The sequence below is a fragment of the Marmota marmota genome, unplaced genomic scaffold (assembly GCF_001458135.2).
Source record: "Marmota marmota marmota unplaced genomic scaffold, marMar, whole genome shotgun sequence".
Taxonomy (NCBI): domain Eukaryota; kingdom Metazoa; phylum Chordata; class Mammalia; order Rodentia; family Sciuridae; genus Marmota; species Marmota marmota.
In genome coordinates, this window is record NW_025999853.1 from 8,980,914 (window position 1) to 8,998,305 (window position 17,392).

The 17,392-nt window shown below is 47.1% G+C and overlaps 1 protein-coding gene across 1 annotated transcript in view; it reads left to right on the forward strand.

Moving 5' to 3' along the window:
• Pah (phenylalanine hydroxylase) overlaps positions 1–17,392 on the forward strand; it is a 69,109-nt gene that overhangs the window by 27,250 nt on the left and 24,467 nt on the right. The window contains exon 4 of the mRNA XM_015482843.2: positions 13,042–13,130. Within this exon, the coding sequence (XP_015338329.1) occupies positions 13,042–13,130 (89 nt within the window). The remainder of the gene's footprint in view (positions 1–13,041; positions 13,131–17,392) is intronic.

Sequence of the window (17,392 nt, forward strand, 5' to 3'; positions counted from 1 at the left end):
TGTTTCATTGTAAAGATGGAGGCCATGACTGGCCTCAAGGCACAGTGTGAATTCTGTGTGGTCACAGGCAGGGGTGCCCTAAAGCCCCATGCTGTGCCTGACACTGATCAGAGCTGTGGACAGAGTGGGGCCCGCTGCCTGTCCCACAGGATCTCACCGTCTGGCAGGGACAAGACACCTGGGTCAATGCAGTGGAGAGAAGGATGCTGTGAGAGAGACAGCTGTGTGTCTCTGAGGACCAGCAACGTGAAGGTGAAAAGGTATCACGTTGTCACCACTGAGTCTATCAGAGGCAGAAGGTAGTCGGGGTATGGTCCCTTAGCAGGGTTCCTCACCTCATTGCTCCAAATGGCAGGGTGCTGATGTTTGAAGCTGGGAGGACATTTTACCTGGAGAAAAGAAAACTTCTAAGTCTTTAAAACAACAAGTGTTTCAGGACCCTTACTTCTTGGAATGGCCGGTCAGACATGCCCTGATGACGACCCCACCTGACCTCATCTTATTTTAACAGCTTCTAGGGATGCAGCAGATGCAGAGGTGGCACCTGCCAAGGGATAGAGGGCCCTTTGGGTCTCTATGGTAGCAGTTGTGGAGTTTGGGCCCAGATTTTTGTAGCGGAAACAACGGTCTCTTTACAGAGTTGTTCCTTCTGCGAGGCCTCAGTGGGCAATGATCAGAGGAAGAAAAAGCCTTGGAGTAGCCCGGAACCTTTGATTCTTTCTCTGGACAAAATGCCCTTTTTAATGAGGGGCTCAGATCTCGGGCGGGTCTGACAGCAGGTTCAAGTGGGAGATCTGAACCCCTCAAATCAATTAAGCTAAACCACTTTCCACTCTAGTTTTCAAACCATTCAAAAAGCCATGTGGGTGACAGAAAATGAAAGTTTTTCAGTTTCTTAATTGCTAAAGTTCCCCACCCAAAACAGCTTAAGGGAAGGTTAATTATGGTGACATGTTAAAGAAACCCCAACCTTCTCAAATGCCTCCTGGAGAAGTTGATGTAAGTTTAATAGGATTTTAATCCAGAGAGTCTTTTGAATAGTTGAGGTCTATTCTCCTCTACCCTCTCTCCTGAGGACCTCAAATCCTTCTCCAACCCAACATGAAAGAGCATTAATATCGGCCATCGATCAATCTCCTAATCCTTTTACCTTCCCTTTGAGTCTTCTGCATGACATTGCATTTACTGGGGGGTTGGAAAATGCCTACGTGGAGACAGACTGCAGCTAGGGGAAGCAGACGGACAGCGCGTCTTGGAGGGACGGAGGTCGAGGAGATCACTTTGTGAGAAATTTATCTCCTGGGTGTTATTTTTCCAAGAGCAGATGGATACTTGTTAGATTTTATTCAAGTTATGGTAATTATGAGTGTGTTGGTGTGGAGGTTAAGCAAGTCCAGGCTGCAAATACAACTGCATATTCTGTGTGGAGCTGAAAGGCTGTCTGTCTGTCTATCTATCATCTATCTGTCTGCCTGCCTAGGTAATATGCATGTATGTATCTACCTGCCTACTTACCTACGTATGTATCTGTTTGTGTATGTATATATGAATGTCTACATATTTTTTCTATGTCTGTTTCTTGTCTATTATCTATCCATCCATCCATCCATATAAGCTGGGAGCTCTTGTGATTACTGCAAGAAGACAAAAGCAACTTCCCAGTGCTTTCCCCCTCCCTCTAATAGCCCCCCCCCCGTCCCCTTGAGTTTTCTCTCTTTTCCACCATTTCTGCCTTGAACAGCTGTGCTGAGTAAGGTTGATGTTTCAGATCAATTAAGGATAGGGGAAGGACAGGATCCCTTAAAGTGCTCTGAAAAGCCCCCCTGGGATTGGGGGCACAATGGCACATATGCATGTGCATGCACACTTTTTAGGAGAGAAGATTTTTCCAAGGAGTTGTGGTTCCCAAAGAGTTAGGAATCTCTAGAGGAAGGCTGTTTAGGGCTGGAGGCCAACTCGGATTCCGGTTGGGATTTTCCATCCCGGCCACCTGTGCCCTTCCACTGGCTGGTGTGTTCTCTTTCCATCTTCTCACTGCCTTCTTCTCAGTTCTAAAATTTCTCCCATGCATTTTGCTTTGCCCCATGGATGCCTGTCATGGCCATGGTTAGACATAGGTGCTTGTAGCCCTATGTCTGCAGAAGTCCATGGATTTGCATGTTTTTTAAAACACACAGAATCGACTACAGTTTTTCTGTTTTAAATGGTTGCTTGCTGGATGCGTTGGTGTAGCCCTACATCCTGACCACTGGAGAGTGACTTCTATTTCACAGGCCTGCTCCTATTGAGAGCAAGCAGACCCCCAGCTCAGAGAATAAACCCATTCGGGGAAGGGGGCACTCAGTGAGGTCCTTGACGTCCTTGGTATTTGCTTGCTCCTTGAAATCTAGGCAGCACTATTACTGGCAAGAGAAAACCTGAGCAAATGCTATTTCTGAAGCCATCCAATTGGCCAGGTCACAGGGGATCAAGCTAAGGGAGATTACAAAATTATAACCAGATTCTAGGAAAAATTCCTTATTTGTATGCCAAATCATCTTTAAAATTCTTTCCCCATAAGATTGTCTCATTTAAACTTTGCAATAACCAACTTAGGAAGGTACAGCAAGCAGATGATATACCCTTGTTGTCAATAATAGAAAATGAGACAGAGAGGTCAAGTTGAAAGGCAGTGTGGATTTTGCAGTCTTCATTGTTCTAGTTCAGTTCCCGGGCTGCTGTTGTTTGGCCAGGTCGCCAGTCTTCTCTAAACCTGGCTCTTCTCATCTGAATACCTGGGTGCCAACGCATTTATGTGGATTATACAACATAATTTGCATAACGTATTTGGCATGTAGGATCCATGTTGGCAGGAAACTTATCCTTGAGTCTTTTATCAGGATAGACAATGAATCTTTTGGTTAAGCAGGTCCAGAATCCTAAAATTCATGATCTGGGATAAAGAAAATCCACCATCTCTCACATACTGGGAACAACTGTGAAACTTAGAAGTCAGACTGAGAACACCTTTTCCCTGTGGGACAGGTGTGATCCCTCAGTTGAAAAAGGAAGTAAGAGGATATGAAATAGTTATAACTGAATGCCACTCTGCATTCATGCTGGTTGGAGAGAGCATCACAATGACTCAGAAAGAGCAGTACATTTAGAATGGAGAGTCAGACCGATGCCGAGACACTGCTCTAGTGGTTGAATGAGGAAGGAGAAAGAAAGCCAAGGATTCTTTCCCTCTGTTTGGATGGCCCTTGTTGAAACGTGGATCAAGACTGTTACCCAAAGTTTTGTCTTAGTTATTGCACCTGGCTTTAGGATCCAAAAAAAAAAAAAAATGAAAAAGAAAAAAAATATATGTTTTTGCCAAGTTGTGCCTTTCCTTCTGGAGTTGTAAGTGAACACAGCCATAGCGCCTGTTTACACTGTGATGCGGATATTGTTACGGAGAACACCCCAGTGGCTCTCACTGCTGAGCTCAGAGTGCCTAGTGAATGTGTGACCAGTGGAGAAACCCCTGTAGGACCTGTTGATGCTGTTTGTCTATTGCAAAATAAACTTTGAATGTTTTTTTTTCCACTTACAAAAAAAACAAAAGAATGGAGAGTCAGAGCCGGGTGCAGTGGTGCACACCTGTAATCCCAGTAACTCTGGAGATTGGGGCAGGAGGCCAGCCTCAGCAACTCAGCAAGGCCCTAAGTAATCTAGAGAGACCCTGTCTCAAGATAAAAAATTAAAAAGGACTGGGAAGGTGGGTTAGTGGTTAAGTGCCACTGGGATCCATCCCCGGTATATAAAATAAATAATAATAATAATAATAATAAAATCGAGAGCCAGGATTTCAGGGTTTGAATCTCTGCTTTGCACACAGACACTTCCTATTGCCGGTGATCATATCAGCCTTTTCTCCATCTGTGAGATGGAATGAAGACCCTCTTCACCACTTGCTGTAGGTCAAGGAGGGGATCTTGTGAGATATGCTGGCTGTCAGGGCAGATCTAGTAGAACAGGCTGAGGTAAACAGGCCCAGGGTCTCCATCAGGAGGGAGAGATCTCTGTGACCAGTAACCACCAATAACCGTCCATTTGTCAACCCCAGCTCCCTGGATGTGGACACCTACCAGGCCAGTAACACATAGGGAGACGGTGGCTACCTCCCCCCACTGGGGCCAGTCTTACCTAGAAACTGGGGAGGCAACTTCATGTGTGGGATTACTGGGGACCTGCAGAGGGTCACCCATTTCCAGGTGTTTCTTCCTGGGCTGGGTGTTCCTCACCTGGCCGTGGGACCTACTGGAGACAGCACAGGCCTAAGAGGCAAGAGACCAGCCCCCCACGTAGGTGTTCCTCCTCCCCCCTAGGTTTTCTTCCTCCTTTCATCCTCTCCTGCTTCCTCCCTTTTTAATCTTCTTCCTTTCTTTCCTATCATTCTGACCACAACTATTTCCAAAACAAAGAGCCTACTTAGTTTTCGTTATCCTCCTTGGCAGTGTTTGTAGCATGGAACAGCACCAACCCCTTTCTTTAGCATTTTATAAATTTTATGGCCCTTACTTTAAAAAATCCTATTTATTGGGATTTTCTTTCTTCTCTTAATAGTCCTCAGAAACCAGAATCAACTTGGCCACCTTTTCCTCTTTTTTTCACATTCATCCCGAATTCAGTTCGTTGACGCATGTCACCCAGGGACGTACCCAGGATAGGAGGCAGGAGAGAGAAGAGACGGAGCTGGCGCCTGCATCTATGTGTCCTGTCATCTGTGGGTCGCTGCTTCTTGCAGGATGTCCTGCAGCAGTGGAGAAGTGTGACATGCCTGGGGGGGTCTCCTTAGGAGGTGCACTGAGCCTAGTCTTTCTTCATTTGATAGGAGGAGAGGGAGCAGGGCCAGGCTAGACCACCTGGAGTGAGATAGACCATCTGTGGAAGAGGCTTTCCATGTTTCAACTTGCATTGACCCAATGCAAGTCGATCACAACTAAGTCACCGTCACCAGGTTTCAGTGCTACGTGAGACTAGGTATTTGGGGACAGAGTGGCCAACCTGCCATTAGATGTCTTTATGAGATATATGACATCTATTGGGAAGGTAGTACTGCATAGGGAGGTGGCTGGAATAAACAGCCCTGCAGGACATTATTTTCTTTATTCATAATTTCACTCATATACTATTCCTTCACTCTATTTATTCAACACATTTACATTCTTTCCTTCATGGACCAGGTCCTTTAATTCATCTGGCCTTTTGGTTTTCATTTTAACATGTGAACAGAAAGAACAGATGCTTGGCCCTGAACCTACCATTCCTGACCACGGCTCTAAGAGGTAGAGGGTAATAGCTGGCCCCAGCGTTCAACTTTTGTATCCTTCAGACCTTCCTGAAGGGTATTGATCCTCTGAAAAGAAAGAAGAAGTTCTTTGAGAAGTGAAAGATGAAACCCTCCAACATCTTCTTCTGCAAGGTGCAAGCTGCTACCCCTTCTCCCCTTGCGGGGACCACCGGGATCAGCACAGCGATTGCTTGTCTGAGTGGCCGGAGACCATTGCCTCGGAGGCGACATCCGGGAGCCTGGGTGGTGGGGGTGGAAACACCCTTCTATTTTGGGCCTCAGAACTGGAGGATTTATGGCTCTCCCTGAGACAGGCTGGAGGCAAGCCGGGGTGCCTCCTTGGCTAAGCCCTGGGGCTAGGGAACATCTGGTGGCGGGAGGGGTTCCACTGGACTCAGCCTGCACCTTGAACTGCTGTAAATTTAATGGGCCTGCTCTGACCTGCTGGCCAGGAAGCAGGCTCCAGCCAGGCCAGTGGGGGCCTTTGGCTCAGGAGCACTCCTGAGCCAGCCACCCCTCGGTGTCCTGGCTGAGCAGTTGACCCTGACTTAATGGGACCACGACGTGGGTGTCCAGGGCCAGCTCTCCAGCGGGCTGCTTCCTTTGGAGCCAAATCAATATTTATTAATGATCTGCCCCCCACTCCCCGGGTGACTCTGACTTCACAGAGGGCCTCTGTTGCACCAGCCGGCCAAGTCATTCATTAACCGGGGCCCGGTGGCCTGTGGAGGGGCCCGTGGAGGCCGGCCTACCGCCAGGGTATTTGGCAAGGTCATTAATGAGCTAATCTGATTGAACTTTTCAAAACAGAGGCCTGGGTCGCAGGGGTCAGTCTCTACTCCTAGTTCTGTGAGACCAGGGTACGTGGGGGGGAATCTGCAGCCTTCAGTGAAAAAGAGAAAGCGTAAAAGGAGGAGAATGTAGGCGTAAAAGGCTCAGGAGAGAGGGCCCAGGGTGTCCCAGGACTTCTTCCAGCCCCTTTGGGATCCTGCTTTAGCTCAATACCTCTGTTCTCGCTCCAGGTGGGGGGACAGGAGCCAGTGGGGCCTGGGGCTGACCTACACAGGTGGAAAATTCTAATATTGGCCCAGCCAGCTCAGTGACCTTGAACAAGTCACTTCGTGTCTTTGTGCCTCAGTTGGCCTCTGCGTGGATGGAAATAATAATGTCTACCTCCTAGAGATAGAGGAGACAATGGAACCAAGCCAACCACTTAGCTCTGATCTGTTATACAGTAAGTTCTCTCTCTCTCTCTCAAAAAAAAAAAAAAAGTAACTTTAGAGGAGAAATATAACTTTTTGGCCAGTATAGAATTTGGGAACCCGAGTATAGGCTCTGGCTCTGTTACCAGTGGCCTGCCCTGACTGTATTTAACCAGACAAGCATCTCTAGAGTTTCTTGTGAGGTTCAAGTACAATGACTGATGACGCAGATCAACCTGCTATGAGTCGGTTGCTTCCCACCCTGAACAAGTAGGCAGTGAGGGATCGGTTTCCTGGCGCATTTCACAGATGAAAAGCCAGGATCCCAGGAATTAGGGAATCGGCTCAGACTTGTGTGGTTTGTGGATGGAAGAGAGGAAACTTGAGCTCAGACCTGCTTATGTCCCTTGCATGATATCAAGTGTTAGTACAACTGGACTTGGGGTTGAGCCTGTCTGGGGTTCCTCTGTGGGCTTCCTGCCTTTAGCTTCTGGGGTCCTTGGACTGGGCTTGTCCTTCATGCTTTGCACAGCCAGGAAGTGAGTCACTGCTGAGGGACATCCTACTATAGTCATTTTGCAAATGAAAAACCAGGAAGAGAGAAATTAAGGAATTTGCCCCAAATCCCAGTGTTACAAAGTAGCTTTGGGTCTTGGAACAGGATCTATGTCCTTAGCCCCCAGGGTTTGCCATTTCTCCAGCCTGGCTGTATTTGGGGCTTTTTGGGGGGTGATAATGGGGCCCAGAAACCACCAAAGACCTCTGGACTCTAGTGGATATCCTGTGACCTTGCAGTGCTGCTGTGGGGGGGTCCCTCACTGCCTCTGACCAGGTCCTGGGCTCAAAGACCTGTGGTTGGTAGGCTGCTTTGATCTTTTGTCTTTTTGACTTGAATACTTGAGTCTTTGTAACTCTCTCATGTTCTCCAATGCCTTGTTGCTTTCCATAAGTGTCTGAACTAAGCCAGGTGGCCCAACTAGTCCTTTCCCTTTGGAGGAAGAAAAAGTTAACAAGGAGCTGGAAATAGCTGGCTCTGCTGCCCTCTGGTGGTCTGTTGGGAGACAACCAAGCTCCCAGCTCTTGAGTCCTGCCCCTTAACAGGCTATGGCATTGTCCCTTTGGTGAGAGAAAAAGGGGAAATGGCAGGTGGGATGGGTTTGAGGGCTGAACAAATGCAGTGACCATGTTTCCAGGAAATAAAGGATAGTGACACATTGGTTGCAGCAGGAGCTTCTTTGCATGTGTCCTCTGATCAGCTCTCCATAGGATCCCAGAGGTCTCAGAATAAGAAATCCCAAGGGATTGTAGCAAGTGACTCTAGAACCCTGTTATGGGTGTGGGGGGGGGGATGAGGCCCAGGGTTAGAAAGACCAATATTAAAGTGGGGCCAAGAATTGGCTTTTTTTTTTTACACTAGTCTTTCTTCTAACTCCCCTCCTCTTCCTCCTCCTCAATGGTCATAACTAAACTCCTTGTCACTTCATGCTCATGGTCACCACTGAGAATCGACTGTGGGTGAGTCACTTGTGCTAAGATGTGTCACATTTGCTATAGTCTTCCATTCAGCCAATAATATGGAAAGATAGTTTCAATCCATGTTATGGATAAAGAAGCCAAGGCTCAGTTTCACAACGACACAACTGATTTACCTTCTACCTTTGCTGGAAAATATTCTACTCTTTCCTCTGTGGTGTGATAAACTTGGGGCAGAGCAAAAAAAATTGTATGTACATGTACATATTTACAATCATGAGCAGCATAATGATATTTCAGTCAACAATGGACCACACAATGATGCCCTATAGATTATATCATTAAGTGACCTTGTAGCCATCTTAGCTTGTGTAAGCACACCTGTGATTGTCATGCACAGCACAATTGCCTAAGAATGCATTTTTCAGAAAGTATTTGTTATTAAGTAAACACACACACACATGCCTCCTGTATCTTCTAGCTGAATAAAAATGGTATTCACTATGTCCTGATACTATTCTCAAAAAATCCTATATATTCACTTACTAAACTATATATTGTTTTATAAAGTATTGTGTTATAGTACTGTCATCATTTTACAGACAAGGAAACGAGGCACAAAGAAGTTGATAACTTGTCCTTGTCCCACAGATAGAAAGTGTAAAGAAAAGATTTAAGTCGGGGCTCTCTGTGCTGTTGGGCTCTTACTCCAACTCTCCCCGAGACAAATAAGGTCCCACTCAGGACTAGGGAGGCACTCTGACTGTCTCAGGTCCCATTGAGCTTTGGCGAGGTATGGTCATGTCACCAGGGTCTTCACCCTGGGGTCTGGAGGCCCAGAATATTCTTTGGAATAGCACCCCCTGACTGAGGTAAGGAAGAGAAGAGATAAGCAGTGTTGGCTAAGTGGGGGGAGGAAAGGGATCCCTTGCACACTGTTGGTGGGAATGTAAATTAATACAGCCATATTAGAAAAGAGCATGGTGGTTCCTCTTAAAAATGGAGGTGCATGTGATCCAGCTGTTCTACTTTTGGGGGGAAAAAATCAGTGTCTTGGAGAGACATCTGCATTCACACTCTCACTGCAGCCTTATTCCCAGAAGCCAGGGTATGAAAACAAGCTCAACGTCTACACTGAGGGATGAATGAATAAGGAAAGTGAGTACAAAATTGAATACGACTCAGTGGTGATAAAAAAGAAGATCTTGCAACAACATTAGTGAATCTTGAGGGCATTACACTAAGTGAAATAATCCTACCACAAGGACAGATAGATAGTGCATGATGTCACTTATATATGGAACCTAAAAAAGTCAAATTCATAAAAGTAGATAGTAAAATAGCAGTTTCTGGGGGCTGGGAGGAGGGAGAAATGGGGACATTTTGGTCAGTGGGTATAAAGTTTTGGTTATAAGGTGAGTAAGTCCTGGGGGTATGATGTATAGCATAGTGTCATTGTCAATACGTTTTGTATTGTAGACCTAAAATTGCCAAGCATTATCTGAAGTATTCTCAACACACACACATGCACTCACAAACACACACACACACACACAAACAGACAAACACACACAAATGGTAGCCACATGAAGTGATGGGTGTGTTCACTGACATGATTGTGGTAATCATCCACGCACTGTTCATCTTTTTCAAGAACTTCCTGGCATTGGTGAATATTTGCATTTATTCCTTACTTATTTCATGGTGCCCTCGCTGGAGTGTGAGCACCACAAGGTTGGAGTCAATGTTACAGTCACTCTGGTGGCTACCATGCCCAGTGCCAGGTACATAGTAGGTGCTCACTTCACGTTTGTGGAATCTTCTTTGTGAGTCTCGGGGTCCCCAGGTCAGAAGGAAGAACAGCAAGAAGGCCTAACTTGCCTTGTCTCAGGTGGCAGCTGCTGGAACTGTGGGTGATTCTTAGGCAAAGGAGATGATGGAGGAGTGGTAACAGGATGCTGTGGAATCGAGGAGTCAGGGTTATCAATGGTGCTTCATGCAGAGGAGAGGGATAGGCCTCCTTGCCCAGGTGGGTGCCTTTGGTGACAGTGTTCTGGAGAAGCCAGAAAGGTCCCGTGGGAGATCCTGAGCCCTGCCTGTCCACAGTAGGCTGTTCTTTCCCAAGTTCTTCTGAAGTTGGCCGGGAAACAGGCCCCATGCTGGACTCCAGGAGAAAGAAGAGGTTGGGAGGAGGTCAGGTGAGGAGGTGGGAGGCCAGGTCCCGTGCCAGGCGAGCAGAGCATGGTGCTGAGTCACGGAGACTTTGGAGTCTCAGCTATTGGGAGCAAGGAGGTCTATTCGTGGTCTTGCCCTTGCTGTTCCCCAGTTTCCTCGTCTGCAAGATGGGGTAACAGTACTTCCTGCTGCTCAGCACCATGAAGACTGAGGTGTTGGACAGCACCTGGCCCAGAGCCAATGCTACACACGCGTCCACTGCCATTACCAGCACAGCCTTGGCTTCTGTCTTGACCATCCCTAGGGAGCTGATCTCAGAAGTGGGCTGGGATGGAGGGACATGGAAATCTCCAGAAACTACAAGGAGCCAGTCAGGCAGTCGGGCTCCAGAGCCAAAAGTGGCAGGATAGCTGGGTGGTCAAGACCATAGATGACAGCATTGTCTGGGCTAGCATTTGCACCCTGACTCCACTGCTCACTCACAGCGTGTGGTTGAGTTAGCCATGCTTACCCCCAAATTCCCGAAACCCAGAGATCTCTGAAATAAAAGGCCTCAATAAGCCCTTTTATTGGGCCATTGTAGATGATGGCCAGAAAGGACCAGTCCTGAGATAAGGACCAGGCCAGAAAGGACTGGTCCCTGTCCTCTACTGCCAGCAACAGGGCGATGAGGCAGAAGTTGGAAAAACGTCTGCTCAACCTTCACGAACCAGACAACTTCACAGTGAAAGTCTGGGGAAGGCACAAGCTGTTTACATTGAACCTATATTGGCCATAGATAAGTGAGGTGGGAGTATAGGAAGCAGGGAAGGCTTTGGGCTAGGAGGACATCCACAAGGAGAGGTAGCCGTTTCCTCTGGATTGGTTGGGGGTGCAAGCAGGATGCCGTGGTACCCAGGGGTTCACAATAAATTTAAGGTTTTAACACACATTCAAAAATATAAAATGCTATTTTTTGTCTGTAAAAGCTATTAGCTTGTTACTAACTAACCTCCCTCGTCTCTTCTCCCTTCTCCCACCTGCATAATTAAATTTAGGACATCTCTTGCCTCTGTTTTCATATCTGTACTAGAGGGCTACCAAGAGTTATTGAGAACAGAACTCAGTGTTAGTTTTTATTGTTGACATGGCTGATAAAGAGCTGAAGCAGATCAGAGCTACAGAAAAGAGGCTCTAAGCTGAGTGTATGAACACCTGAACACCATCCAGGTGTTTGCTGGAAAGTAGTCCAATCTTGTCCTTGTTCACGGACAGCATCTCCCCAGATCGGCCACTAGATGGCAGGCATGCTCTTTTCTGCCCTTCCTGAGCAGGTCGGAATCAAAACCTCCCTGTGCCAGACCTGGGCTGCGCCCACTGCCAACTTTCTAATTTACTCCTGGTGGCAAACCTCAGATTAAAACAGATGCTCCACCAAAAATACCGAGTGATGCGTAGAGAGAGAAGATGGGCGAGGAGGGGAGGGGGGATAGTAGAGGATAGGAAAGGTAGCAGAATACAACAGTCACTAGTATGGCAATATGTAAAAACGTGGATGTGTAACCGATGTGATTCTGCAATCTGTATTTGGGGTAAAAATGGGAGTTCATAACCCACTTGAATCTAATGTATGAAATATGATATGTCAAGAGCTATGTAATGTTTTGAACAACCAATAAAAAAATATATTGAAACATTTAAAAAAAAATACCGAGTGAGCACAGTGCCTGGCACACAGCAAGGTTTTAAAATATTTGCTCTTCCTTCTGTTGTTATCATTATTATTCCCTTTTACAGAGAAGAGACTGAGACACAGAGAGGATAAGGAGGCAGAAACCTGGGTTCCAAGCCAGAGCTGGGGGGGGGGTCAAGTTCAGCTGTGTCCCCTGAGGCTCATCCAAGCGCCTCCTCTCCCCCCTGCACATGTTCTGGATCAACACTGTGAGATCTTAAACCAGCTATTTAGACTTTCAGAGACTCACTTTGTCACCTGTACAGTAGAGGTTATAATGCCTTCCTCATTTTGGAGACACTCCAGAAACAGCAACTAGACCAGAGTAGACACTGTGGCTGGTGGTTACTGCTGTCAGTGCCTCGTGTTAACATATCTAGAGCTAGTTCTTCTGTTCCTTCACTCTTCTTTCTTCCTGGAACTACAAAATACTCCTGGTTCCTGCTCTCATGGAGCTTACAGTGCCAATATTCCTAGTCTCTGTTCACTTCTGGGGTAATTTCTTCCCAGTGTGTCTGCTTTCCTGGAAGCCCCAGGGATTTGGGTGATATCACCTCCTCATTTCCCTGGGGTTTCTCTCTCTCTCTCTCTGCAAGACCCCATGGTTCAGGGTTTTGTGAGCCACAAGACTCAGGCCCTGTCTCCTCCCTACAATAGCAAGTCCACAAGGTTTTTAGGTACCGCAAGGCACCTCCAAATCCCACACTACTGGAACCCACCCACTCTGCTTCAATATTGACTTTCTAACTGGCTTTTGGATTAGAAATATTTTTCCAGCATATCTGGGGAAACACAGGTAGGAAGATGGGGTCTCATGAGACCATCCTTGTTTATAATAGAACAGTTCTGGTATTTATAGTTTGTATAATATGCTAAAAAGTCATAGAAGACAACTAATAGGATGGGTGGGAGGGAGAAGAGTTTGAGATAATTCAGGAAAATCCCCAGGAAAGAGAATCTGTTTGGGATATACTTCAAAATTTAATTTTCCAAGAAAATTAAATAATGAACTTTTCGATTACAGGAGTTTAGGGTTGTGCGGAACCCTTCTTGCTGACACCATCAATCTGACCGACTGGGGCCAGGCCTGTGCTTTCTGACTCAGCAAGGCCTTTGGCCACATCCTGCTGATCAGCACTCAGGACTTTGCCTTTTCTGTGTTGCAGTGCCCTGGTTCCCAAGGACCATCCAAGAGCTTGACAGGTTTGCCAATCAGATTCTGAGCTATGGCGCTGAACTGGATGCCGACCACCCGGTGAGTGCATGGCCCTTGGGATGCTCTGGGCGAGAGTCTTTCATTGACCCCCTCCTCCCACATCCTCATCTTGTAGCTGTGTGTTTGTTTACTTTTGCAACAAATATTTATTGAGTTCCCACTTACACCAGGGCTGTAGAAGCAAAGACTAACTTGTTAGACTTCACGTCATCTTCATTATCACGGTCATGCTTGGAGCAAATATGACTCCCTGTCCAGAAACTGTCTATTATATATACAAAGGTCCACATGCATGATCTGTATGTCAGCATTTGCATATTCTATGAAGGCTTAAATCAAGTGCCTGGGAAGGGCAGAGTGTACTAACAACTCTGCCAGCTGCAAAGGGTGGTGGGGAGTGGTGACATTGGACCTGGACCTTAGAAGCCGAGTCCCAGATGCTGGTCAGATGAGGGAAGGGGAGGCTTGGTGGTGGAGAGGAGGGTGTATGTGAAGGCCCAGGGTCTGCAAGGGTGTGGGACTGGCTGGTCAGTGTGTCGGGTGAGGATGGGAGCTAAAGTGGGGCTGCGGTTACATTTTCAAAGAGCTAAAGTACCAGCATGAGGAACTTGACTATGTCTCTGTCCTGTGGTCAGGGATGGCTCCTTTAAAGCATTCTGAGTAGAGGACGGGGCTGGGGAATCTTCTTGTTCCCTCTTCTGTGGGAAGAATCCTGGCTGCAGCTCAGGGTGGGCTCTGAGGGCCTCCCTGGGCATGAAGGGCACCAGCATGTTGACCACCCTCCATTCATTGCCAGGTCTCCCTGGTCTTTAATGACTCAGAAGCTGTTTAGGTGCCGGAGGGTTTGGTGTGGCTCCGTGCAGGGAGCATCTGCCTTCCACCCAGAGACTGTGTTGCGCTCAGGACCTTGTGGGTCCTGACGGTTGGGATGGAGCTGGCTCTTCCCAAAGGTACTTCTCAGCAAGCAACACAGAGGCCTCTATCTCCCTGACATGCGGAGGCTTACCAAGGGCAAACACTCTCTGCAGGGTCCCCGACAAGCTTGGGCTGCTTGGACTCAGAGCCCAGCCCTCACAGCACCTGGGGACAAAGGCCTGGCTGGTGGCAGGAACAAAGGTGGGGGGGCTTTTTTGGAGGCAGTCTGACCTTTTAAAATGTGGGCAACTGATGAAATTTACTCTAATTCAAATAGTAAAACCCCCTATAGTGGAATTGAACACACAGAAAAGCATGAGGGAGAACTTGAAGATCAGCCATAATTTCAATTATTTCTATTTTTCTCTTCCTACTATTCTGTGTGTGATTTTTTTTTAAATGAGAGAAAGTATTTGCAAACAAAAACAAAGAAGAATTCCCTCCTATTCCCCAGACTTCAAGACAGAAAAAAAATAAAATCATCTATTATCATGCTGTCCTAAAATAATCAACTTTATATTTGGGTATGCTTCCTGTATCCCTATGTATTATGGCAGTGCACTAATAAATATGTTAATATATGACATTATATTACATATAACTATATAAATATGTTTCTATAATAAACTAATTTCTTAATTATTATAATTAATATGCATATATTAATAAAAGTATATGTGAATATATAAATATATATACATATATCTATTTGCTAATGCAGTTCTTGCTAAGCAGCACCCAACAGTGAGTCTTGAGGAAGTTTCCAGTCTTCCCTGTTTATCCATGTAGTGAAGGTCCTGCCTGTTCATCTTCACGTGAACTTCCAGGGGCTTCCTCAAATATTCATTGTGAAGTTAAACTAAATCATCCTAAACTGGGGGCAGAAATGGTATTTCCGTCTCCTGATCTATACTACTTAAATAGTTTGTCCAAGAACCAAAGGTGAATCTGGAGGGACGTGGATGCCCAGATCCATCGTCCCATGTAGGATGCAGACCACTCTGGAGCCGGGTGGCAGAGGTCCCCCCAGGCAAGGCTCTGATACGCTCTTGGATGGGCCTCCAATGTGGCACTCCAGCCATCTGTCCCGTTAGCACAGCCTCTCCAGAGGCCTCCACTCAGGAAGGGATCGGTCCCACTGGAAGCCAGCCATCAGTCTCCCTCTCCTCCCAGGGTTTCTGTGTCTGTCCTCCTGGGCCCCTGTAGTCTTCTTGCTGGCCTTTCTCCCCGGTCATTTGAGGCAGGAGGAGAGGAAGCCAGTCCAGAGAGAGGGACATCTCCTTCCCCGAGTCTTCATGTCCTCTCGGAGGCCGATGGATTGGCCTTAATACTCTGGAATTCTTTTTCCTCTGCCAACCCAAGCCCCACCTCTGGCTCCCTGGCCTTTCAGTGTCATGCATTTTATCATAAAAATACAACTTATCAGGTACACAGTCCCCCGAAGAGGAGGTGCCAGGCTCTCGCTGTTCCTTGGATTTCTCATCAGGTTCTGGGAGCCGGAGCCAAGCACAGAGCAAACCCTCCAGGGTGCCTCTCCGCGGCCCTCCAGACCCTGCAGGCCTGGCCTCAGTGTGAGAACCTCGAGCCCACACCAGCCGGCGGAGAGCAGGGGCTGTTCTCCCAGGGACCCTCTGTTCTGCTCTGTGCCCTTGCAGACAGTATGATCCCTCCTTTCCTGACCCCTGCCTTTGGCAAGGGGCCTTAAATTTTGACCCAATATCTCACATCAGGGCCTCCAAAATAGCCGCTGTGAGAAATGAGGGAAAGGAAAGGTTGTCACCGAAAGAGAGACATCTGCCTTCGGGCTTTAGCTAAGTGGGAAAATGAGACGGGGTGGCTGTTCTTCCCCCTGCGCCTCCTGCTCTGCTGTACGCATCTGTCCTCCCCTCCTTCCCTTCTTCCTTCCACAAACATTCATTAAGCTCATGATGTGAATAGCTAACATTTCCTGAGCACAGGCTGGGAGCCGGGCACGATGCATGCGTTTTTAAATCTAAATGTTGGTCACCAGCCTGGGAGGGTTCTGCTTTTCATCTTCTGATGAGAAATCTCAGGTGGAGAGGGCCGCGGGGCCTCTGGTGGATGTGAACTGTGTTCCAGGCCAGGTGAATGAAAGGAGGTTGGAGTGACAAATAGACATGACCCCTGCCCTCCAGAGGCTTCCAGGTGTGAGGCAGAGGGTGAAGGTGTGTCAGAGTGATACCAGAAGGAACTGGGACAGCCTCTGTTTTTTTGTTTGTTTTTTGGTGCCGCAGAGGATTGAACCCAGGGGTACTTTACCACTGAGCCACATCCTCAGCCCTTTTTATTTTTTTATTTTGAGACAGGGTCTTGCTAAGTTGCTTAGGGCCTTACTAAGTTACCGAGGCTGAATTTCAAACTTGCGATCCTCCTTCCTTAGCCTCCTGAGTTGCTGGGGTGATAGGCATGCACCTTCGTGGCTGGCTTGGCATAGCTTCTGTGAACGTGGTGGGCAAAATCCAAGTCTCATTTAATTTCAATTTCCAAAAGTGGCTGTGCTGGGCCTTCCCCGCTAGGTGCTTTCCCTTGTTCTTTCCCTGATGGAAAACCTCAACCCATCTTGGGAAGCTTAGCTCCTCTACCCTGCCTTCCTAAGCTTTCTCATGTCTCTTTCCAGGCTTAAGCTTTTCACATGATTGCAGTAGGAAGAACTGTGTCTCAGGGATGGTCGTATCTTAGTGGGTTTCACCCTTTGAGCACAGAGCATCAGATCCAAGTAAATTCCCTCTTCCTTTCCTCATGCCTAAAACCTCATAAGGCCACAAGATTATATACACACACCAGCAAAAGGGTCTCATGCGTATTTCCCAAACTGTAGTCTATGACAAAATCCCATAATCGAACCAAGGAATGTGGTATTCTATAATCCATTTTAAGAGGTTTTATAGAGACCAGTCATTTCTACAAAAATGAAACCCATTCATCTTCATGTTTCCTCATATGTGCTTAACCATGGAACTCCCTATCCATGAAATACTTAGCAACACTACCTTGAAAGCTCTTGTTCTATGGAACATGGTTTGGGTAATGATCAGTTAAATAGTAACTCAGACCTGGTTTAAGAAGTCAGTGTGTGCTGTTAGTTCTACGGACACCGTGGTCTGGAAGGGTTAGGGAGGCCTTCTAGAAAGGGGGAGACCTGAGTTGAGCCCTCTAACAACCAATGTAGGCTAACTGTCTATCAAACCAGCCCCAAATCTCCACAGCCTAAACCAATAAAAATGTACTTGCAGCGTAGCTCAGTGGAGAAGCTGCATTACACTCCAGAGACCAAGCCCTCATGGCTGCTCCCCAGAGCCCTTCCTTTTCTTCTAGCACCTGGGGTGGGGGAAAGAGGGAGCAAGAATTGCTCTTGGAAGGTTCTT